Source organism: Eublepharis macularius, chromosome 4 (genome assembly GCF_028583425.1).
Source record: "Eublepharis macularius isolate TG4126 chromosome 4, MPM_Emac_v1.0, whole genome shotgun sequence".
Classification (NCBI taxonomy): domain Eukaryota; kingdom Metazoa; phylum Chordata; class Lepidosauria; order Squamata; family Eublepharidae; genus Eublepharis; species Eublepharis macularius.
Window position 1 is genome coordinate 69,204,061 of NC_072793.1, and position 26,107 is coordinate 69,230,167.

Here is a 26,107-nt window from a genome sequence, read left to right on the forward strand (position 1 = left end):
ATGGGTTGTCTGGCAATTTTTAACAGTTCATGAAAGAGATCAAAAGGAGAGAACCGAGAATTCTTTTTCATGCCTGCAACTGTTTAGAGTAGGGGAGAGCTTGGGACAAACTGGGATTTTATTGTATTTTTCTTGAGTAATATGATTACCTATGATTTCTCTGTGTAACTGTAAAAGTGTAATATTTAAACTTGGAGGTAATATATTTATAGGCACAAGAGAAGATATTAAACAACGGGTGCTTTAGGTGAGTAGAACTATTTTTAAAGCTAAGCAAACTAGTATCTGGTGTTTTGGAACATTCTTTACCACTCACAATTCATTCTTCTTTCAAGCACACAAATTGCCTACTACAGTTATTTATTTATTTTTCTTTCTTTATACCTTGTCCTTCTCCCCAGTGGGAACATAAAGCAGCTTACATTGTTCTCCATTTTATTCTTACAACAACCCTGTGAGGTAAGTTAGTCTGAGTGTGTATGACTGGCCCAGAGTCACCCAGAAAGCTCCCATGGGAGAGTGGGGATTTGAACTTGGGTTCAAGTTATATCACACTGGTGTAACTACTAGCTACCATCACTATGCCAGTGTGCATGTTAAAAATATTTCTCAATATTCAACCACTCCTTGTTACCATGCAGACTGATCTACATATTCAAAGAAAATGTGGTGCAATTTTCCTAGGATGGTCCCTCTTGCAGCTGGTGGACTATATATTCAGATGTTACCCAAGTGGAGAAACTCCTCATTCATAGAAAGCTACTTCAAAGAAAATGGTCCTATGTTGTTTTACTGCAACACCTGACCACTTTCTGTGTCCCCAGTATTAAGAGAACAAATATGAGCATGAGAAAACAAAATGGACTTCTCAAAATTACTGCAGTTATCTTGAAGTACATCAAAATCTTCAGCTATAAATATAATGACTACTTGCTGGGGAAGGGGGGTCAGGGTGGTGGCAGAAACATATACTTCCCATAATTAGCTTGTGGCTGTTTCCCAGTGTAATAACAATTAAATGATTAAGAATTTGTAATTAAACCAAACAACCTTGTGGTAAGCTACCGTTTAAAACATACATATATATTAAACTGAGAAATACGTTAGAGTTGCATATCACTAAACTTTGGCAGTAAGGTTGCTTGAAGGACAGAGACTTTCAGCAGTGGTATCCAGTAAAAGTAATTAATGAGCAGAGAGAGAAGTGGATTTTGAGATGAGAGAAGAGGCTGGCTGCCAGTGAAATTAATCCCAGCCAGCTGGTCTGACCAGTAGATGCTACTAATGGAAATCAGTGAAGCCCAGATACTATGTCTTTGACCAGTAAACACTATAAAATAAGTTCTTGTTTTTGCTTTTGGTTTCTGTGCATGTTGCAATACTAACTTTAAAATGTTCGAGGCAATAAGAGCAGCTGGAAGGGTTTTTTTTTGCCAGTGCAAAGCAGTGTCTTGTCATGGCTTCATTCGGATTATGTGGGAAGGCCATCTAAGAGTTAAACTAGACGAGATGCCCAGCACGTGTTCTTCATGTGTTGGGTTCCCACAAGTTTATTTAGGAAGTGTAGTCAGGCCCCATCCTTGAGCTCCTTGAGGAAAACCAAAGCCGAGTAGATTTTTGCAAGAGACAGAGTGTCTCTTGCAAAAATCTGCTTCACTCAGGTTTTCTTCTGGGGGTGGGCGGGGGGAAGGCATGTCATAGCAGCAGCAGCAGGGCCAGAAGGATGGGAGGAAAAGAGTCAGCGAGGAGAGCCTGAAGAGAGCCAAACCTGAAGCTGACAGGTGGCTAGCAGCGACAGAAGGAGCTGCGGAGGCTGCTGCTGCCGGACTCAACCATCCCTTCCCACAGCGCTCTGAGCTCAGGGGGCTCAAATCTCCTTCCCCTCTCTGAGACTGCCAGGGAGGGCTGCTCACTCCGTCTGTGAGAGACCCTCACTAGGCTGAGGGTAGAGAGCGGTTGTGAGTGCAAAAGGATGAACAGTGCAGGAGATGGGGGGAGCCACTTTCCCCTCAACCAGACCCACCTGAGGGAAGGCCATTGAGGTTGCCGACCAACAACATCATCCCTAAACACATGCACACCTCACAGCCCTTCTCCGGAAGGTGGGAAGCTTGGGCTTCTCAGCGCATCTTTGTCTTTCCTCGCCCATGCTTCTGAGAGTGCAGGGCTGTGGCAGGAGAAGGAGGCAGGTGGTGGCAAAACAGGAGGGCTTCCATCAACTCAACCATCCCTTCTCCCAGAGAAGGGAAAGAGACTTGGGGCTTCTGAGCTTGGAGCTCTGTGGGAAGGGATGGTTGAGTCCAGCAGTGGCAGTAGCAGCTTCAGCAGATGCCACTGCTAGTTGCCTGTCAGCTTCGGGCTTGGTTCTCTTTGGGCTCCCCTTGCTGACTCTTTCCCTCCTGTCCTTCTGGCCTTGCTGCTGCTGCTCTGATATGCCCCCCACCCCGTCCCTGAGTTCCTGGAGGAAAAGCAGAGCAGATTTTTGCAGGAGACACTCTCTTTCTAGCAAAAATTTCTCCACTCAAGTTTTCCTCTGGGAGCTCGGGGGTGGTGTCCAATTACACTTCCCAGGTAAACTTACGGGAACCCAACATGTGCCAGGCATCTTGTGTAGTTCAGTTCTAAATGCTGCATTTTGGTGTGCTCTCTCCCATTTCATTGTCTTGGTTAGGCTGTGTACAGGAGAGAGGATACACGCACAGGCTAGAATCCTCTGCTTATTGTATCCATCCTCTTTTTAGTGATAAGCCTGCTTGATTCTGTCAGAACTACATTCTTGCCCTTTTTTCGGGTACAATATCCATGTTAAATGCAAGCCACATAGCTGGGCCATGTATTTCCAGATTTGAAGATTCAGGATGAAAGTGGACAAGTTAAGGGCTCAGAAGAGGGGAAGAGAAAGGAGTTCTAAGGAGGCGGGGCGGGGGGGGGGGGAACTGTATGTGAAAGGAAGTCCAGATCTCCAAATTTGTTTGAAAAACGGCCTTGGGGGTATCTCCAGGACCTTGCTTGAATCCGTTTGTGCCTTTGGATTCCTTTTCCTCCCCCACCTTCCTCCTTTCTCTTTCTGCAATCCTTGGATTGTCAGGAGATGCGGTTTTATGTGCTGACCCCACTGACATCTATATTGCTGCAGTTTTTGTTCCTGCTTTCTTGGTAAAAGCCATAATGTGGTGAATTTCCTTCCATGCATATGCTGGGTGGGGGATTTTAGCCTGTAAGAAAGACTAGCTTTGAATTAGGGTCTCTGTGTTGTAAGCACCATAGAAATGCTTCTCAAAGGTCAGAGGGAGGCATTACTAATAATGGTTGTGGCTCTGCCAGACAGAAGCAACAATTTCTCTGTAAGCATGTGCTGTTGGAACTGATCCAGCCAAATATGAAGTTAGATTAGTTTCTTAGCATAGTTTTTAGTCACAAAGTGAACAGTTAGACAGTAGGGACAGGGTTTTGTCTTTCAAGCTCACAGTGCAAGTAATTTTGCATCATCAATGGCTGAGGGTTCAGGAAGAGCTGGTATGACGCACCCTTTTGTTTGAACAGAGGGACAATAAGTTTGAGAAGTCATTGAAGATCTCTAACTCATTTTTCCCATTCAGAAAATAAGTGTGTGAGGGGGTTATCGAAGTGCCCAAAGAACTACACAGCGTTTGAAGAAACATTTTACTGTATTGTCGAAGGCTTTCATGGCCGGAGAACGATGGTTGTTGTGGGTTTTCCGGGCTGTATTGCCGTGGTCTTGGCATTGTAGTTCCTGACGTTTCGCCAGCAGCTGTGGCTGGCATCTTCAGAGGTGTAGCACCAAAAGACAGAGATCTCTGAGAGATCTCTGTCTTTTGGTGCTACACCTCTGAAGATGCCAGCCACAGCTGCTGGCGAAACGTCAGGAACTACAATGCCAAGACCACGGCAATACAGCCCGGAAAACCCACAACAACCAAACATTTTACTGCTGCACAATCCAGTTCTACAAAAACAGCACCGCAAATGTCATTGAAAAGATTCTTCTCTCCTTCCTGATTTGCATTCTGGAAATGTGTTGCAGTTTGCAAATGAACAAAATGGTGAGACTGTAATCCTTGCTATGTTCTTTCCAATCTCTCACAATCTGCTCAAGTTGGCTGCTTTGTTGCTCAATACAAAATTACCCTAGAGAGTCTCTGAATGCATGTGTCCCTTAATAATCGGGGATCAGCTAACTGAACATTTTGATGATAGCTTCTTGCTTTTCTTTAAAAAAAATCATTTGATTGATATCTGCTGGGTCACACAAGAGAATTTTCTGCATCAGTTGATTAAACCTTAGCGCTCTTCTCACTATATTGGAAAACCTTTGTTTGGGAATCCAGTTTGGATTCCAGATGGTGCTCTCTAGATTAAATGTACAGAAAACTTCCCTTCACTTAGTAAACTAACATGTGAGGGAGATGGCTAGACAACAACCCTGCTCTGAGACATTTAAGTTTCTCCTTGGGCTTTTAGGGGGTGGGGTATAGAGGAACTTTGAATTATAGGCATCTGAAAGTCTAAAGTTTTCACACAACCTTTGTGCAACTGGAGCCGGCAGTTTATATCTGGAACAGCTAGTCTAAATGCACCGTCACCAAAAACAGTGCAATCCTATTCAGAGTTGTAAATCTAAACCCAAAGAAGGTTGTACTGGAAAATGCCTAACCTACGTATCAAGGTTAATCTTGTAGCATTTTTGTATGAAATAGTACTGTTTTGCAAAACTTGAGATTCTGTATGTTAACAAAGGTTGCTGACATGGAGTGATCTGGTTACCTTGGAAAGTCTTTGAATATTTGTGCCCATGTGAGAGAGAGAGAGAGAGAGAGAGAGAGAGAGAGAGAGAGAGAGAATGAGGCTCAGAGTACAAAATGCCTGCAATGTTTGATCAACCAGTGTTTACACTAGGTGGATGAGGAATGAGAAAGGTTGGAGGAAGTGCAAATATCTTATGTCCAGGTATACAAGACTTGAGACAATAAGTAGAAATGTACCATGATGATCAGCTCTAGATTAATACTGTGTGCAGGCTATGGAATTATTATTGTATAGCTTTTGAGTACTGGCGAGCTGAGTACCAGTGGGCAGCTTGCCAGCATGGAGGGTCACTTTGGCAGTTCATCATGAAGCAGATGACCATAGCTAATTAGCATTTTTAGTTGAATGTAGTTGATATAACTTTGAGCCATGCTGGTGATGCTCATGTCATGGGAGCTATCAAGTCCCTGTGGACAACATATATTAACAGCACAGTTGAATTAAGAGTCACTTAGAAGCAAGCATTCTGACCCAATCCTTAATGAACGGAGCTTTCCCTGCCACTGTGCCGATCTGATGCATCCAGGTAAGAGCCAGTCTGGTGTAGTGGTTAGGAGTGGCGGGACTCTAATTTGGAGAATGGGGTTTGATTCCTCACTCTTCCGCTTGAAGCCAGCTGGGTGACCTTGGGTCAGTCACAGCTTCTAGGAGCTCCCTCAGTCCCACCCACCTCACAGGGTGATTATTGTTGTGGGGATAATAATAACATAATTTGTATACTGCTCTGAGTGGATGTTAAGTTGTCCTGAAGGGCGGTATATAAATCAAATGCTGCTGTTGTTGTTGTTGTTGTTGTTGTTGTTGTTGTTGTCGTCGTCGTCGTCGTCATCATTTCGTATCACACTTATTGCATGTACATGCAAGAGAGAAATCATGCCGTACTTTGGGAACCAATATGCATTTTTCAGTAGAGACCTCTTGTGATAGAAAATGTGTTGCTATGAGAGTTTCCCTCCCCTATACTGAAGTATATAAAATGGTTGCCAAAGCTTCAAGACTGTGTGAGAGAAGGCTATAGAACTGTAGTTGAGCTCAACGTGTTACTGTACTGACGTATCATGTTTTCATGACAGTACAAAGAACGGGCTCTCCCCCTGCCATTGATTCATGCTGACAGGTAGATGCTCTAAGTATGCCAACCTGTGATGGTGCTATAATTAAGCACCTCAGGTGATGTTAACTGGCCTTTCTCCTGGTGGCTTATATTTAAAATGAACCAATGGATGCTGCTTCCCAGTGTTCTACATCTTCCACTATGTAGCACTTGAATTTACAAGTAATTATTTTCATTTTAAAAACCAGGGAACTTGGTTCCTTTTGTAAAATTGCATGTTCTTGAGCATGCTTTTGTTTCCTCAGGGTATGGGGAGAAATCCTTTGTTATTCATCTTCAGTTTGTGTGGTGCTTTTCTGTGCCATATCATATAGTATTAGTGCTACATCATATGAATAATGCTGCCAGATCACCATTTTTCACTTGAGAGAGTATGGCCTGCCAGATGAATAACGGTGACATCTGGTTTCATATATGGGTCCTACTGTGCTGTTGTCTTGGAGCTTATAAATACATATATAATCAGGGTAGTCTTAGAAAGTATTTAGTCACTAAACAATCTTGTTTGTTGACTGTCATTTTAAAACTAATTGCTTAAAGTGCCTCACTAGATGGAGTATCAAGGATGTTGAATAAGAAGAAGTTTCTTTTGGGTACAACCTTGACCAAGCACAGTTGCTTTGCTGCTGCTTTCATTTCACGAGGACATGATCTTGGCTTGGAGGTTTGCACCTGATGTCACAAATCTAGAGTGATGTAGCCAATGCAAAGAGTGTGTTATTGGGTTAACAAGGTGATATTCCAGTCTAATATCCAGTTACAGCAAAGAGAGATGGAAATGTTGCTTGGATATGAAGCCTGTTTACAGTTTATTTTATTTATTTACTTCATATATATCACACTCCCCACCCCTCCCCAGCGGCTTACAACATTTTCCCCTCACAGCATTTCATCTTCTGTATTTTATCCTGTGAAGTAGGGTTAGGTGGAGCGTGTGACTGGCCCAAGGTCACCTACTGAACTTCCATGGCCGAGTGAGGATCTGAACCTGATTCTTCCAGATCTTAGTCTAGCACTTTAACCTACACCATACTGGCTCTCACTTGTCCAGAGACTACTTTGGATAACGCACACACTAGTAAGTTTTGGAACTTACTGTGGGTTACTTGAAAAAAATGATAACTAGTTCTTACTGTGTATCTCTAGATTGCTGCCAGTTCTTTAACTACAAACAGTTTAATTGATGTTAGTTTGGAATCGATTATCGTTTTTACAGTAGAAAGACATCACAACACCACATCACTGAAGATCATTGAAGTTACTGGCCTTTATCCTACCATTCAGGCATGGAATACCAACATGGCTACCCATCTGAAATTATTTTCCAGTGTTCCTTACCGTTCCTGCAACCACTTCCAACTCACTGGAAAGATAACACTGAATGAATTGGGGCTCAGCAGTGAAGAGGTAGGGGGTAAAACTGTTCCTTTTGTGTCTTGTGTCCGCAGAGCTGATGGACAAGAAAGGAAGGGGAGGTTTCACCACTTTCCCCTTCATCATTACAGTTGAAATAATTCTTTCTGTGACTGCAGCACTCTGACTCACATGGAATTTCTCCATGTAGCTCCTGGAGTGATCTTTCTGTGTGCTGGAAGGGATGCAGGAATGGAATGGAATGGAATGTTGGAAAACTCCACCTGCCTTCCATGCATGGATGGTAGGATACGAGCCAGTACTTAAGAGGGGGGAATTGAGAATAAGGTTAAACAACCGTATGTCTTAAAAATCTCATTATTGAGGTTTGATGGTGCTGTAATCCTGACAATTAGAAAGACAAAGATGTTGATCATGGAAAAGGGGTAAATGTGGCTATAGAATTTATAATATGGAAGTATTCATATATCTATTCTATTTCCCCCTTCTTGTTATGTGAAGATCATGCAAAAATGGGAGAGGGGAAACCTAAGAGCAACTTGAAGTACCATTGAACTATTTTTGTTCTAATTGGGTTTCATAAATTTAAAGATGTGTGTGTGTGTGTGGTGTGTGTGGCGTCTTTGAAGAAACTGACAGGAAATTGTGGTCACGTAACTAATGATGAACATAAGAAGCTGCATTATGCAGCATCAGATCATTGGTTCAGCTATCTCAGTACTGACTATTCAGACTACCAGCAGCTTTCCAAGTCCCAGAAAGAAGGCCTTTCCCAGATCTGCTACCGGAGAACTTTTAACTGGAGTGGCTGGGAATTAAACCTAAGACATTCTGCATGCAAAGTCTGCACATTATCACTGAGCCATGAAGTACATTTTTGCCTTGTCGCAAGAACTAGATACATAGTAAATATATAAACTAGCACCCATTCAGAGACCAGAAACATTGGGCTAGATCCAGACTAAATTTTCTGCGAACATAAAGGGTGGGATAATTTCTACCAATTTCCTCTTTCTGCTGCAGACCTCCTGACTTGCCTCTTATGCTATTCCTGTCACCAATGAACAGCATTTCTGGGAGATCAAAGGGCTTGGGTGGGGGGAGGAATATTGTATTTCACTGACAGAAATGCCTTGTGTGAGCAGAAAATTTGACTGGATCCAACCCATGAAGTAGGATAGTACATCTGATGAATAGGTTTCAACAGGTTTTTAGTTCATTTGGGATTGACTCCAATTCAGTGTTTCCCAAAGAGATGTTCATAGTTGTAAGGTGATCCCATTGCATTTCTAAATCGAAACTTCTTTAGGTGTTCTGATACCTCCTGTCCTTTTGCCACCAGCCATGCTCAGCAGCTTACAATTAACAGAACAGTCCTGTACCAAATTCTTTCCTTCCTGAAGGCACTGACATTCTAGTCCAAACAAGCTTTTCTAAGCATGCACAAAATTCTCTTTGAGAACATTGGAGCATCATTCTCTCACCTCTTGCTATCCCTATGCAGCATATGTTGCATCAGAGGCCACTTCCTGAAGCTCTGCCAAATCTTATCAGGTGGTGCGGTGACAGGGGGAGCTTTAGAAGTCCCGCTGAGCTCACCGTGGAGCCTCTTGGCTCATTGGCCCAAACTTGGTCCAGATTGTTTTCATTGTATTTAATTCTCTTGAAGAAAAGATACAACATAAGTAACATTATCAATTCAGCTTCTATTGGAGTAGAGAGAGGTGCCAATTTCCACCAACTTTTAGTTGGGCAGAGAAGGAAGCAAGGTCTCATTTTAGTTGCATTCGCTTCCCATTCCCTAAGTTGCAGAACAGGTGTGTTGGGGACAAGGCAGCTTTTGCACAGGTCTGATGGAAGAGTAGATAGACTGAAGGACACAAATGCATTGTTCTTCTAGTCCTCTGCAAGGCAGCTATTCTGAGGCTGCTGTTGGGGCTGGATTAAGGCTGGGGCCCCACCTCAGCTGGCATTCTGGCCAAGGGTGCAGCACTTAGCTGTTCTCCTTGACAGTGTCGCATGGTCCAGTGTGGTATAGGTATAGTGATTGAGAGACCCAGTGTGATGTGGTGGTTAAGAGTGTTGGACAGGGATCTGGGAGACCCAGCTTTGGATGCCCACTCTGTTATGGAAGCTTGCTGGGTTTTTAAAACCCTTTTAACCCTTGTCAAGGGGGCTAATGGCTCTTCCCCCAGCTATTCTGAGCTGCAGCATCGTAGGATATCCCATTCTGATTTGGATTACTGCCATTTGTTAACAGAGCTTTTGCCACATCTGACAGTGTCATTGCGTGTTAATTTGTGTAACAGAGAGAGTAGGGAGCATTGATGAACACTTTGGAACACCACTTGCATGGTGAAGCCTATTTTTCCTCAGGTCCCCCTGACGGAGGGGTCCGGAACAGAAACCATGTAGGGCCTCACTTAACCAAAGCCTAGCAGTTCGTGGGAACTGGCCCCTCTCAGCACATTTCGAATGTGTAGGCTGTGAGGCATCCAGCATAGTATGGGAAACTGTCTGAAGCTCTGAGCCAGAGTGGAGTTGCCCTGATGTGGAAGTAGACTGATAAGTTCATGGCCGTCTTGCCCTTATTAGGGTCGCTACCCTAACTGAAGTTCATAATTTGAATGACAAGTTATGGCTGTTCAGACTTGGGTAATAGTTTTCGGTCCTCTGCTTCAGTTACTGCAGCTCTCTATTCCCTCTTCAGTACTGTGTCCGAATGCCCAATTTTAAAATAATTGTTGAGTAGACAGAGGTATAATCCCCTCTGTCTCGCGCACACAGGGCATATAACACAAATGCTTCACTTACCAGCAGAAAGTTACAAAGATGCAAAACTTTAAGATCTAAACTATTCTTCTTTGTATACAGCAAAGTATACCAAGTTTTAATTTCAAATCACTATTTTTCAAAGTTTCATAGATTATTTTTAGAATAAGATGGAACTATCATGCTGAGAGAAACACCTGCTCCTTGATGAAAAGCTTCTGTTATCTATAATCCCTTTTCTAAATGGCTTTGAGTTTTGAAAGCTTGTTTCAGATGGAAAACTAAAAGTTTCAGACTGCCTTTAGTACTATGGCATATTGGCATTGGATGCTGTTTTGGCTTATTGGGCTTGTTTTAAAGTGTAAAGGACTCCAGTCATCTTGTCATGTTCTTCTTCTTGACAAAATACTAAATCACTTAAAATAACTAAAAAGTGATGATAATATAAAGCCCCTGCAGCTGGAACATTTTGGGATGTCTTATAGACAGTACAGTGCTCAGAAGTAAGCCATACCCTTTTCATTTCATTTTACTCCTAAGCAGTGCATGAGATTGAAACCTGTCCTTTGAATCAACGTATTATTATACTTTTATATTCTTCTTCTTCTAAGGAGAGTAGGACAGCTTTTTAACGACCGGGCCATGTATCACGTAATACAGAATGTTAAGTTTGAAACTTTGGTTCAAGCCTCATGTCCTGCAGAATTCTTACTGGTCTACTGGGAAAGTCCCAAGCTCTGTTAATTAGCTGCACCTGGGCTACTTTCTTCTTCTGAGAGAGTGGCCTTGGAGAAGGCGAGAACCTGGTGCTGATATCAGCCATACCCTTACTCCCTAAACTTTCATAAGGCTGTGATGTCCAGTTAAGAAACCAAGCCCTGTTTGGTTCCCCGAGTGGGCTGATGCCCTTGTTTTCAAGAAGCCTCTTTGTCTCTAGGCAGTTTGGATCAGTTGTTCTACCCTGTAGCCATTGCCAACTACCTGCAATGAGAGAGTGAGCTCTTTGGCTCCATGTTGCCTCCAGGATGCCTAGAATAAGCTTGGGATTGATGGATTTTGGTAAGACAAACCAGCTTTGGAAACAACTCAGAGAATGCTTAGTCAGATAGCCAGTAGTATTTTAGCCAGTTAGAACATATTTAGATCAGCAAGCTATTATTTGTTTTCTGCCTTGCCTAAATGCTTTTTAAGAGTGCTTTCTGCCTTGCACACGCTCCTATGTTCTTTTTTTAATATATTTTACCAGCCTGTGTCCAGTGTTGCTTGCCAAGGAGGTACTACACACACTCGAAAGAACCCAGGAAGCCGGGGTGCTCCAAACAAATGACCAGAGCTTAGAGGTTCCTAGAGGTCCTGAGTGACTTGGAAAGCTCTCAGGGACGGGGGATGAGAGTCTCTGGGTTGATACAAGCTGACATAGTTTTCCTTGCCACAGCCCTATGAGGTAAGTTAGGCTGAGGGTGCCTGGCCAGTTATCACCCAGTGAGCATTATAGCTGAGTAGGCTATTCCCAGAGTTAGTCTGACACTCTCACTGTTATACTCCACTGATAAGACTTTTGTGAGAGTTACAAATTGCTTTTTCAAGTACATGGGAAATTTGGCAGTGGACTCTAAATTATTTTTAAGTTCTGTTGCAAGTTGCATTAGTATTGGCAATGCAACTCTCTATTTATACCTTTGGCTAGGAACAAAGCTTTTAGATCACTTGCTTATTCGTTCTCTGGCACGCAGTTGGTGTCATTAAAGACCCTGGCACCTAATCCTGAGAGAATTAAATGGGAGCAATGGCCTTCGTGCATCAGTACAATACTGGTCATGCGTAAAAGTCTGCAGAACAAAGAGCTTAATAACAAAAGGAAAACTAATTGGGGTGGTCCTTCCAAAGCCAATGGGTCTAAAGTAGCTAAGAGTTATGTAAGTTGATTTGCTGATTAGAGTTTCAAATATACATATATTTGTTCTTGTGCATTGTATGTAAAACAAAAGGATACATTTTGCTTCTAAGCATTCTTTTGGTAGTTTAAGATCCGCAATGTTTCAGAATGCATATAAGAATTTTGTTTCTAGTGAAACTAGAAATCTTTCTGCTGGGGTTCCTCTGATACAAAGTCTGTTCCTCTCCTTTTATTTTCAGATTTGAGCTTTAAATTTAATCAAAACAAACAAAAACACTTGGCTGTGTAAATTAAAGTGCTAACTGTATTGGCCAGGACCAAAGTGCTCTGAAGACTTGCAAAACTCAGTGGGAGAACTGACTTACCTTTTCGTGTTGAAACCCCAGGGGCTTCTTTAGCTAGAATTGCCCATTTGGGTTTAGTACTGACAGCTATTTATGCTAGATAGAGAGTGGTGGTAATATCACATTAACGCATTGTTTATTGAAATATCCTTGATATTGACTGTACGAATCTCACACTATGTAATCCGCCTTGAGTCTCAGTGAGAAAGGCAGACTATGAATGACATAAATAAATAATGTGAATCCTAATCACCACTCTACCAAACTAAATAGCCCTAATGTGTTATGAAAGTAAGTTTTTATAGAAGTCTTCAGCAAAGTCTATCATCGTCCTGGGGCAGAGGATATTCTGCTTTGGATGTAAAAATGCCCAGACTTCCTGGACCAGAATTCATCTGTCGGTGATTGTTTTTAATTCTAGGTGATGCTTGATCTGACAGTATCTCATTTCGCCGTTTAACACCTTTAACACTATTAACTTGTCAGAAATATGTTTATGTATGGGGCTGCTCTCATCTCAGAATGCATTAATCTTTTAATGATGTCTGAGGGAGCACCTGTGTTGTATCCAGTTTCATAAGCTAGGAAATAGTTTTGTTTGACTGGTTCATTCTTGAAGCTTTTTTTGAAGATCTTGAGAAGCACTAAAGTGCAAAGGATGTTATAAGTGAATAATCAGGAAGATTTCTGTCCTATGTTTTATTGTGTGTGTGTGTGTGTGTGTTCTGGTTATATGGGTGCTTTTTGGTTATAAAAATTAGAATTCTGTGTTTTAAATAGCAGCATAGGTCCGTTCCATCCATGTGCCTGCAGCAGGTATGACTAATTTCCAGCCCAGAAAGATTAGAGATACAGCTGCTTAGGCAATTTCTCCAGATGAATCAACATATTACTGCTCTTGAGCAATTACTGTTTTTGTGAGGACTCCTCTGACTGTAATGTGTCAGCACAATTTGTTGAGGTCTTTTAAGTCATGTCAAAGGGTTCTGGCTTTTTCACTTCTGTGCTTTCCCTCCAATGCTGTATTATAAACGGTTTGATAATCCTCTGGATTTCAAAAGCAGCTTGTTGTGTGCTATTGGATATAACTATATGGATCTTATAATCCTGTTCGGCTAAGGGTGGCACATTTTGCAGGTGGAGAAATTTCTTAGTCTGATGGATTGTTCTACCTTTATCTGAGTGGAGTAGTAGGATACAGCCCAGTAAGTCAAGTCTCATCAAGTGCTCAGAATTATGATTTGGATGCAAGAAGTCTGTGGTGTACTGTTTAGTGGACCATAACAGTTCAGAGTTCAAGTGAATCCTTCTGTCTTTAAATTATTAAATTCCCCTGCATATGCAAAACTATTATAGCAGAATGGGGTTGGCTGTTCCCCCAAGGTGTCAGCATGTAAAGAGTTTTTTTTTTTAAAAAAAAATTATGGGAAAGCTTCCAAATGTGACCTAAAATGGCATGGAAAAGTCCAGCAAAGGTCACCCTGTGCAAGTGCTCTGCTTAAGTTTATATCTTTTAACTTAGGCCTGTGGTACTTCAGGACCTATAGAAAAGATTGCAGCAACCCCAATCCAACTGAGTGCTACAGTTTAGCACAGTGAGCCATGGCTTCAGCGGGTGTACACATTTGTTCAGGGCAAGAGCCCCTTTCTCATGGGTTGCCATCTGTGAACTATATCTGGACAGTAAAGATTCCCTGAGATGCTTTGTTAGTGCCTGCTTCATCATGGAACTCTCTTTAGGTTAGCTATGTGTCAAAGGCAGAGCCTGACCATTTTGGAAGCTTTATTTTGCTTTACTTTTCATGGTCGAGGTTAAACTGGCAGGATTTATTTGTTTTGTTTTTGAAGCTAGTTATTATTCATGTCTCTTTACAAAAAAATGAACCAGATAAATACTTTTAAAATCAGTTATCTGTCCTGATCAGATCGAGCAGGGTATATGCTAGAACAATTTTTGAGATTATTGGTACAGGTTTTTGAAAAACCTCTGGATATAGATTCAGGAATAAGCAGAAGAAAATGAAAATGTGGAATTTACTGCCAGTGGACATAGTGATGGTTATTACTAGACATGGCTTCAAAAGTGTATTAGAAATATTCATGGAGGTCCCATCAATTACTACTAGCCAAGATGACTAAAGAGAACTCCCACATCCAGCGACAGTATATCTCTGAATATTGTTTGTAGGAGGCAGCAGCAGGGGGGGGGCCCTCGGACTCTGTGTCTGTAGTTTGGCCCTCCAGAGAACTAGTTGGTGGTCACTGTGTGAAACAGGATGCTGGACAAGCTGGGCCACTGGTCTGATCACACAATCCCCCCCCCCCAGTAAATTAATATTTCTCCAGTCCCTTTGAAATCTCCCTTTTCTCTTTAATATTCTCTATCTGGTTATGGCAGAATGTTTGGAAAAATTCTTACTTGCCAGTACGCTGGCAGCATTATGCCCCTCTACCCCAGGTGAGGACATAAATTTACAGCTGCTCATTTGGTTTCTTCTGTTGCACATTTTCATATTTAAAAATACAAAGGAAGCTTTTGTGGCACCTGCGCTACTATAGCAGCAGTTTGGAACTGACAGTGTCTCCATTCATTGATGTACAAACATAGTAGAAGATGGTGCGTTTGCTGCTGTGCTGCATCAGGTATCCATCACCAGATGTGCCTGGTGAAGCCCGAATGAGGATCTGTTCCTCTTATGTAAAACCTCTTCCCACATATTGATTACAGGATTGAGGGCGGTATGAGCCAGAGACTGCTGATCCTGTAGTTTTTTTTATGCTCAGTCACAACTGGTGATGGATCTGAATCTACTGGAAAACAGCTATTTGATAACCTTACTTGAAAATGGTAATGGGATGTAGGTTACTTGTTGGTCACTAACTCTCATTAGCTTTTCAGTATAAATGTTTAAGAAATGGACTGTGCGCACAGCTTCTTGGCTTATATTCAAAGCAGCTGAACTCATCAGAAAAATAGGTCCCATTGAACATATTCTCATTGTCATCTTCTGTGATTGGTTTAGCTTGTCTTGACAATGGCGGAGCTTGCTTTTAAATTCATAACACTGATGTTGACTGTTGCCTAGGAACATGTCTCTTGTCTTCTGGGTCATTCATATTCTAATCATAGCTCTGTACCAGGCCTTGTTTACTTCCTTTCCTGGCGGTGGAGATAAAGCCCACTTAGGGTTTTTTTTACTTGTGTTCATCTTTTGTATTTTGTTTATGCTTTAACCAAATCAAGGGTTGGGTCTAAAATATCTTGCAAAAGCCAATCCTGCCTTTGGGATACATTCTGATTTGGTGGTAATTAGCTTTCCTACATTGACAGCAAAATCAGACAAGTTTTTTTAAAAAAAATTAAACGCAGTTTCCTGTGATAAGGTGAGAATCCTTTCCAGGCAACCAGAAAGAAAAAGTTTTGTAAACTGCAAAAGAGTTGCTACTTATTTTCCGAGCCATACATGACTATCATTGGTCTATGGGCAAGAAGGTTAGCAAAAGGGCAGTGAGGCCAGCAATCTTTGTGGACATGTGTGTCAAGCAAAACATCATTGTGTGGAAGTACAGCCTCCATTAATAAGGATCAGAACAGAATAATAGAAGGGGGTGGGAAAAAGAACAGTGAGCCTGCAGGGGACAGCAGCAAGAATGGAACACAGATGAGAAGACAGAGATGGTCCTAGGTATGCACAAGCCTTCCTCTGAGTTGCTTGTTCATTTCATTGTCCTGTCCATCTCTTCTTCCTGATGTGAGCCTTGAAACATTGATACATTTCCTAGTCTAAGAGAGATGTGGAACTGGGGCAAATTCAGGCTTGTGATCTCTGTCCCAGTGTTGAACATTATGTCAGCCCTCACCCATCTGTTGAGCAGGAAGATTTTCTTGGATGTTGAGGACAGATATTTAACTGTTTAATCTTGCAAGTGACTTTCCTGTTGATTCCTGTGATGATCACACACGTCGATGGTTTGTTTATTAAAATGTCTTTCTTTCTGTCAATGGCAGTTTCTAAAACGGGCTGGCTTCTGTACTGAAGGAAGTCCAATGTAACAGCTCCCCTGTTGCGCCTTTTTAATGATATTGTATTATTAGAGGAAAAAATGGCTTCAAAAGCGCATTCTGTATTTAATACAATTTTGCTCACATTCTATATAAAATGTGCATTCATGGTCCAGGCTTTTGTTTTAATAATTGGTTGTCTGTATGGTACTTAAGATGGCTTAATTACTGTTGGAATGGAAAACTAGTCAGTCCCAGTGGGGTGCTTTGGATTATAGCGTCTTCCTCTCTTGGTGAAAACAATTGATATTGATGGGTCAGACAGAATTGATAACAGCGGAACAAACTGTTCTGGTCAGATTGTCTTCCTGGTTTGGCAGTCCCCTTGGGAGAATGTTGTGCTGTTGTTTCAAAAGACAAAGAAAGAACAAACATCTATCAATATGCACAGCAATCATGATGAAGTATCCGTTTCAAAAAGAATTTGGGCCACAGACTTCTATCGTAGTCAAGAAAGCATTTTTGTGATGGGATTCTTTTCTTGTCTAATAAAATAAGGGATTTCTTGCTTGATCTTCTAAAGCGGGGAAGGTTAGAAATGTTTACATTGCATCGAACAAGTTAATGTTTTGTTTAATAATCTTGAAGAGGATGGAGAAAAATCTTGTATTCCTCATGAGAATAAAGAAAAAAAAATTGGCAGCTCATTGAAGTTTTCATAAGCATTTTAACTCCTGTTGACAGTCTTTCTGCTCAGGAACATCTGTGCAGAATTTATGTGTATGGAGAAGCTTGGTCCACAAGCATAGATATTAATTTTCTACTCAACCACTAGGATTTGCAGAATAAATTGAAAGTAATAATTATTTTTAAAATTAAAAATTAATAATGGTTGTTGTGGGTTTTCCGGGCTGTATTGCCGTGGTCTTGGCATTGTAGTTCCTGACGTTTCGCCAGCAGCTGTGGCTGGCATCTTCAGAGGTGTAGCACCAAAAGACAGAGATCTCTCAGTGTCACAGTGTGGAAAAGATGTAGGTCATTTGTATCTACTCAGGAGGGGTGGGGTTGAGCTGAGTCATCCTGTAAGAGTTTCCCAGGGTGTGGAATGCTAATGGCGGGAGGCTTCACTGTATCCTGAGGAGGTTCTTTTGCATATGGATTGGTACTTGATGTGCTAATCTTCTCTGCAGGGCTATTGTCAGGGATAGAATGTTTAGTTAGCCTGGTGTTTTTCAGAACTGGCAACCATGCTCGGTTCATTCTTAAGGTTTCTTCTTTCCTGTTGAAGTTTTGCTTATGCTTGTGAATTTCAATGGCTTCCCTGTGCAGTTCGCCTGTGTGGTTTTGAAGATTCTTTTAGTTGTGAGAAAAGATGGAATAGTTCTTGTGTCCCTGCAGCGTAGAAGAAAGGTTAAAGAACAGAGTAGATGTGCTTTCTTGTTCCGAAGTGTTTCCAATCTCCGGGTCTGTTGGAATGTTTCCTCCCCGTAGAGGTGTTCGATGTATCGTCGAAGGCTTTCACGGCCGGAGAACGATGGTTGTTGTGGGTTTTCCGGGCTGTATTGCCGTGGTCTTGGCATTGTAGTTCCTGACGTTTCGCCAGCAGCTGTGGCTGGCATCTTCAGAGGTGTAGCACCAAAAGACAGAGATCTCTCAGTGTCACAGTGTGGAAAAGATGTAGGTCATTTGTATCTACTCAGCAGTGGCTGAACATAGCCTAACTCAAACAGGGCACAGTATCTTATTCCAGGACACCAAAATACTGGACAACACTTCCAACTACTTTGTCAGACTGCACAGGGAAGCCATTGAAATTCACAAGCATAAGCAAAACTTCAACAGGAAAGAAGAAACCTTAAGAATGAACCGAGCATGGTTGCCAGTTCTGAAAAACACCAGGCTAACTAAACATTCTATCCCTGACAATAGCCCTGCAGAGAAGATTAGCACATCAAGTACCAATCCATATGCAAAAGAACCTCCTCAGGATACAGTGAAGCCTCCCGCCATTAGCATTCCACACCCTGGGAAACTCTTACAGGATGACTCAGCTCAACCCCACCCCTCCTGAGTAGATACAAATGACCTACATCTTTTCCACACTGTGACACTGAGAGATCTCTGTCTTTTGGTGCTACACCTCTGAAGATGCCAGCCACAGCTGCTGGCGAAACGTCAGGAACTACAATGCCAAGACCACGGCAATACAGCCCGGAAAACCCACAACAACCATCGTTCTCCGGCCGTGAAAGCCTTCGACAATAAAAATTAATAATTAATTTTTATTAATAAAATAATTAATTCAGCAGACATGTTTTTCCTCAGCAGAGAAACTAAACTTTTAGCAGCTCTATGAATTCAGTGTATGTGAAGCCTTTTGTAGCATAGTTGTGAAAGGAAAAGGAACCCTTTATTGCGCTTTTGTCTGTTGTGGAGTTAAGAGCCCGTGTAGTATAATGGATGAAGTGTTGATCTAGGATCTGGAGATCCAGGTTTGATTCTCCACTCTTCCAAGGAAGCTTATTAAGTAACCTTTGGGCTGTCACCCTCTTGGCCTAATCTACCTCATATGGTTCTTTGTGAGGATAAGACTGGAGGAGTGGAGAACCGTATTGTTAAGCTTCTTTGGGAGAGAAAAGTGAGGTATAAATAAATAAAATTGGATTTTACTTCTGATGCCACTGACTCACAGAGGTCACCCTCCCATAGCAAGATAACATATAAGTCAGTAGTTCATGGATCTTGGCCTCAGCTACTTCTGTGATCAGTAAGGCTTCCTAGGTTTGAATGACAGCATGGCTGGAAGTACTTTTATGGCGCCTTTGGAGAAGTTGTGTTTCCTACGTCACAGTATTATTTGTGAAAATTGAGGAAAGATAATATTGCATATCTCTTGACTCCTCTCTCCTTCTGTTCTAACTCCAGGAGGTAGTGCCCATCTAATTAGTAATGTATGGTAATTTTGTTTGTTCTTAAAGAAGCTGGAAACTATTCTTGGTGTTGTCACCTGCATTAAATGTGGCAGTAGTAATGCTTCTTTCTGGCATAAGTGGAAGGGAAATGCATCATAAACCTGTACAGGATTACAATTGCTAATACGTATAAATTGATTTTAAGAGGAGACATTGAAGGAGATTTAATTGAAGGGTCAGTAACTATTTTTTAAACACTTAGAGAGAGAGAGAGAGAGAGAGAGAGAGAGAGAGAGAGAGAGAGAGAATAGGTTAAAGTCCTGGGGATCAGCATTATGACATAACAGTGAAAGGAAAAAATGCATAAAGACCCGTACAATTACGTTCATTTGAAAGAGGCTCTTTGCACAGTTCTTTAGAATAAAGACTCATTAGATCTGGCTTAATTTGGACACAAGTTTACTTGTGAATTTAGAAACATTGGGTTAAAACAGAATAACAGTTGGCACAATAGGCCAGACTGTTCTGTTGGCTGGTAGCCCTTCCCAAGTGTGCAGACCTAAAGAATCCATAATTACAGTTCCAGCAGCTTGACTTCTGTTTTGTGTAAAGCCTTTGACTTCCAGCCATGCAACATGGGCAGGGCTTTATCAAAACAGAAAAGGCATACAAGGTATTCTGCTTGAAAGAAGCCTAGAAGCTGTTTGTGTGTGTGTGTGTGTGTGGTGGTGGTGGTAGCTCTTCTTCCCTTGTATGGTATGGCTTAGCACTCATGTGATTCGTGTTTGAATCAAAACAAAAAAATAATCTTGAAATACCTTAAAAATCAGCGGATTTATTGCAGCATTAGCTTCTGTGGCTGCACAATGTGAATCTTATTGCTGCTCTAGCCGTATAAGCTTTCACAAGCAAAAAACGTGCTTGTCTTTAAGATGCCACAGGACTCCTTTTTATTATGCTGCAATAGGCAATTACAGCTACCCACCGGAATAGGCTTGAGCCAAATGGAGTTACTTGCATGGCTGCCGTCCATGCTGCTGCTGCTGGGTAAAGCTTTGTTAACTGGCATATTCAGTTAACCAGCAACACGGTTAACTGGTATATTCAGTTAACTGGCATATTCAGTTAACCGTCCACGCTGCTGCTGCTGGGTAAAGCTTTGTTAACTGGCATATTCAGTTAACCAGCAACTCGGTTAACTAGCATATTCAGTTAACTGGCATATTCAGTTAACCGTCCACGCTGCTGCTGCTGCTGCTGGGTAAAGCTTTGTTAACTGGCATATTCAGTTAACCGGCAACACCCATTCCCCATGGATGCTGGTTAACAAAGTGTCCCCTGTATTGCTTTTACTGGAAGCTTTCCACTAAATACTTATTTGCAGATTCAGTCTCAGTGGGCTCTGGACTGCCTGGGTCATCCTGACTGCACTAGGTGGCCTGTGTGCCTTCCATTTCTGCAGTTGGTAGGTGCTATTAATTTGGAAATATTTTACTCCTTTAATAAGCAACGCTTCTTGTAAAGGTTGTCTTTGCTGAGCGAAAAGGAACAGATGGAAACACCTAGAGATGGAAAAAGGGGGGTAGGGTAGAGCAAGATTATTTAACAAGAAAGCTGGTGTAGTCACAGATGGTGAGGTGGTTCCCTAGTCTTGTAGAGTAATGTGCAGCCCCACCTGTGATCCTGTCCACAACGTGATTGAACAAAGCTGCTTATGGTGGATTCAAAAGAAACAGATCAAGTGCTTGGAAAAAAAGTTCAACTTTGCTAACATGATTGAGAAGCGGGAGATGTTAAAAAAATGAAGAGATTAGGAATGCTGAATGAAACATGTGAATTGTTTTATCTACCTCCCCCCCCTCCCCATGATGAAAGTCTTTGAATCCTATTGTACTAGCTGTCCTTTCGAAGCATCTTCACAGTGTAGCAGCCTGTTTCTTTAAGATAATTTCCTGTTAAGATCAGGGAGGGTTTTTTTCCCTTCTGATGCTTGACTGTAATTACCAGTATGTCTGGAATGTGGCATATAAAAACATAATAAACCTCTGCGTGGGCAGCTGTAGTATTGCTTCAGTGACAAGCAAGCCTGCTCTGCTTCAAGGAAAATGGTAATAGTTCTTAAGAGGCCTGTATTTTCACCCCAGTCTCTTACTCCTGTTAACTTCCTTTCTGCAAACCCCTGCTAAGTGGTATCAATTATTTTTAACAGAATGAGGAGAAACGGAATCTCTCTCTGGGGGGCCATGTTGGATTTGACAGTCTTCCTGACCAGCTTGTCAGCAAATCTGTGGCACAAGGCTTCAGCTTCAACATCCTCTGTGTGGGTGAGTAGAGTGTTTATTGCAAAGGAGAAATGGTTGAGAAAAATGACACGCAGAAACCAGCACAAGTGCTTCTCAGCTGCAGCTGCCAAACCGTAGCTGATGTGCTAGGAAAGAACTTAAAGGGCAACTGTGTGTTCTGTTTAAGGCAGAGCTAAAACAACCCATTTTTCTTATTTTAGACCTTTGCTCTGTTAAAAAAACTATATAAAAAGGCCTTGGCAGGTGCATAATGTGCATACTTTTTTTGACCATTCCCTGTAGAAAACAAACACCTAAATAACAAGACTTGTAATTTGTATACTGAATTCAGTCATAAAGTCCTGTTAATTTTTGACTAAAATTTCACTGCTGAGGTTCACTCTCAAGCCACTCCTTTTGGAGGGGAGGGCGGGATCTGATGTGACCTAGCAAGTTAGACTTCATTTAACCTTTTATTGGCGAAAAATGTTTTGAAGCGTATGCCAGAGGGATGTATTTGCATTTTGGCTTGTTGCATAACATCGTCCCATTTGCTACAGTATGTTTGCTTGCACTGGATCCATGGGAAAAGTTTGCAAAAGAAGTTGATGGAGGTCTTTCCCCTTTCTTGAGCAGCGTGTTGCTTGTCCTGAAACTTATTTTTGAGGATAGGGAGAGCATTGCAAGCAAAATGAGCCCCAGGATGGGGGTATGTGTGCGCAGTGACCTGGAGGACTCAAGCAAAGTCTCATTTTCTGCTTGTGTCTGCAGAAGAGTGAAAGAGGTGATTTACTGAATCCCCACCATCACTACAGCCCTCCTGCCCTATCCCACCCATCTCATGGCTCATTTTACTTGCCAAGGCTCTGCTGATCCTCAGAGAAGAGTTTCAGGACAAAGAACAGTCTGAGAAGGGGGAAAGATCTACTCAACCACCACCTTCTGTGAAGTCTTCAGGTGGATCCAGACCATGGGCCGTACAGCCCCACATGACACGGTATGACTAAATGCAGTGTCATAATCTGCTATGCTGAAGCAATGCTACATAGTTTTACTTTGATGGGGTGGAGAGATGTAAATTGAGCATATACAGAATACGTGTTTTTTCTCGGTGTTCAAATCAAAAGCTCAAATGAAGATTCAAAAATTGCTTCCTGCTCCCTGAAAAATTCAGCACAGACAGAGCTGTCAAATGCTTCCATTCTTGCCTGGTGACAAACCAAGAGTTCTAATTGTCTGTATATGTTTGTTTCTCAATTTCTAACAATAGCACCTGTTTTTCTGGGTCTTGTTGAGATTTTATGGTGCCTTCTGTTAATGTTTCCAATCTTTTTTATGTACATCCCAGGAACAATCTTTTTTTTTTATATATATATATATATATATATATATATATATATATATATATATATATAGCAGGTGCTCTCAATTTGTTGTCAGAAGCATTGCAGCTTTCATTCCATCTGTCACTTTTTTCAGTGTGTGTCTTGCTTTCCTTTTTATTACATGACTTGCTCAAACCAATTGCAGTGTTTTCACAGGACAGATTACTTGTCCTGTTCATGCCATTGATGAGGTCCATCTTTTAATTCTTCTCTTATTTGTGCTTTGTGATCTGGAATATCTTAATCTATATTTTTATTTCTATAAGCTAACCTGTTGGAATGCTGAGATATAAACAATACACTCGCAGCACAGGAACTTTAACTAAATGACCCACCCAGAGTATGCCACCCAGCCAGCAGCCTGTAGACTGAAGCTGGTGCACAGGGACATATGAGCTGTAATGGTTCTTCAGTTAGACGGGCCTGAGGCCACAACTGGCATCTTGAATTGAGTGCAGGAGCAGACTGGCAGCCAGTGTAGCTCTTTCAAAATGGGCAAGCTTTGCTCCTATCAGCTAGCCCCTGACAATAGTTAGGCTGCTACATTCTAGACCAGCTGCATTTTCTGGGTTGTCTTCAAGGACAGCCTAACAGAGAGCATATTATAGTAATCCAACCATGACACTACAGACGCATGAATCAGTGTGGCCAGATTGGATGAGCTTTAGAGAAGAGAGGCTGGAGAACCAGGTGCAGCTGATAGAAGGTGCTTGTGGCCCCTGCTGCCAATTTGTTTTCAAACCGCGTGATTGGGTCCCTGAGCTCCCCAAAGCTCTTAACCCACTCTGAAAAGGCCAACTCCGCTTTGTCGAAGAAAAGTAGATCCAGTCCATCTAGAGCATCAGCCTTCCCAACCAGCACTACCGCTTTCTTCTCTGGATCCAACTTCAGTTTGTTCTTTCTTAGTCACCTGACCATGTACAGAACCACAAAGGGTACATCTGGAGGAATGAATAATGAAATACAGAGTGTGGTGTCGTCTGCATGCTGATGACACCTAACCCCAGAGCTCTAGACAGACTCCTTCCATGTGTCCTCTCCCCCTCCCCATGTGTATTTATGTGTATACGTATAATGTCTGTATATAATAAATAAAAGGCATGGATGAGAGGACGGAACCCTGTTGCACTCCAGAGGACAAATTCCGCCCAGATTACGCTCACCCCTCCCAAGTTGTGACATCATTTTATCACAATCTGTTTAGGGCATTGGATAATTTTCTGGAAAATTTTTTGATATTCTGTAAATGTCAGTGAATTCAAGCTTCTTTCCCTCTTGCAGCCTCTTTTGTAAAATTAGGCCTTCTCTTCCATTTGCCAGATGAGCTGTATGCATGCAAGTGTGGGCATTGGCAATCACAAGCTTGCTTACCTGCTCTTCCATATTTTGATAGTGGTGCCTTTTTTTTCATTGCTTTAAGAGGGTACGTTAATCTCAAGGGGGTGAAAGTCTAATCAGGTTGGGAACAATTCCCTAGTAACAATAATAATTTGGGATTTTTTAAATCTTGAGATGTGTCAGTACATACAGTCTTCATTTTGTCAGCAGTGGAAAGAGGTTCTGGAGAGTTAGCTGATCTACAAGGCCAAAGACTTGAGATTTATTTAATTTGTAGATTTGGAAGAAAAAATATCTCATAAATGCCTTCCATTCTCATAATTTAGCAGAACCCAGTCTGAAAGTATCAGAAAAGATTTCACTTAAAAGGTTTGAATTAATATGCTTTTCTAAGTGTATTTGCTGCTTATTTAAGTTAAGTGACCAGGAATAAAATGAATACATTCCAGGTGTATATGAACATTTGATTTTACATTTTTTTCCATTTTTACTAGCTTTGAATCTCATCTCATTTATCACATTGCATCTTTCTGCTTATCTAAATTTAACAAAGCATAATATCTAGGGGTTCCCCCCCCCCCGCACTAAAGCAAATGGTGAGCTAATGCCATTAGAGGAGGAGAATCATAGGATTGGACTAACGAGTCCAAAAGAAAGCGCTGGCTTTCGCATTTTTCTTCTGGTTATCTTCCAGAACTTATCTTTCTGCACCTATAAAATGATTCTCCAGTGTGTTAAATGAAAACAGAAAACAACAAGATTTGGTTCCAGTAGTACATTAAAGACCAACTAGATTTGCTAAGGGAGCTTTGAAAGCTCATACCCTGTAAATCTAGTTGGTCTTTAAGGTGCTGCTGGAACCAAATCTTACTCTTTTATTACAGGTCAAGAAGGCCACCCATCTGAAATTATGAAAAAAGGAAAGAATATGATGTTGAATTCAAGGTTCCAAAAGAAATCCAAACCTCTGCTCTTCTTGTGTCTTCAGTACAGATTAACACCACAAATAAATATGATCACTTACGTAAATTTGGAGAAGATGTCTCTGATGATCTGCATGTTTTAGAGAAGCCTGGAAGGGCTGCGTACACACCCATTTGCAGGACTGTTAAGAGTTAACCCCTTTCAGAGTCTTAGAGCTCTGAGTAGCAGGTTATTCCAGAGCCATCTGATTGGGTTGCCTGAGCTGAGAGAGGAGGGGTTTCCCCCCCAATCCTGGCATAGAGAGGGAGATTCTGTGAGGAGAGCTGAAAGACAGAGTCCTCAGAGAAAGAAGTTTCAACACTGGCAGGAGAACTGGGAAAGGTGACAGGAGATTTGGCTCGTAGGTGAAGACTCCCAATGGGCCAAAAGACAGGGGTAGATCTTCTAAGGAGAGGAAGTTTTCGCCTTTCCAGTTAAACAGTGAGATAAGAGGGAACTTGGGGTACTAGAAAGTGAGTACAAGCCTTCCTAACTCCAGAAGAGAAAGGGAATACTGAAAAGAAAGTATACTCAGGTGCTTGGGGGAAAACAAGGGAACAAAGCCTAAAAACAGAAGCCTTCAGTAACAGTGAAGACTATAAGAACTGAAGTCTGTGCATGTTCTGAACTTTACTTCAGTGAACTAGATATATATTTGTTGAATTTTACCTCAAAAAGTTTCAATTCTTGACTTCACCTAACCTATCCCCTCTAATGTGACTAAAGAAACTATTTATTTTTGAAGTTTTGAAAATGCTTCTGGTGCCATTTCAGTGGTTTAAGGATGAGGGAACGTCATATAACGTCTAAGCATAAAGGTTGCTGATGCAGCATTATGGATGGGGAGAAGGGATTAAGGATAAAGGTCATAAATCAAAAGGAAAGTATTAAAAAGA

The 26,107-nt window shown here is 41.7% G+C and overlaps 1 protein-coding gene across 7 annotated transcripts in view; it reads left to right on the forward strand.

Annotated features, from left to right (window-relative positions):
- SEPTIN8 (septin 8) overlaps positions 1 to 26,107 on the forward strand; it is a 67,808-nt gene that overhangs the window by 16,107 nt on the left and 25,594 nt on the right. For 3 of the 7 annotated variants that reach the window (XM_054977744.1, XM_054977745.1, XM_054977750.1), the window contains exon 2: positions 21,453 to 21,567. In XM_054977744.1, the coding sequence (XP_054833719.1) occupies positions 21,453 to 21,567 (115 nt within the window). Of the gene's footprint in view, positions 1 to 7,283; positions 7,349 to 16,234; positions 16,299 to 21,306; positions 21,352 to 21,452; positions 21,568 to 22,441; positions 22,523 to 26,107 lie in introns of those variants that run through there. The other 4 variants (XM_054977749.1, XM_054977747.1, XM_054977746.1 and 1 more) reach the window with 4 other exon arrangements.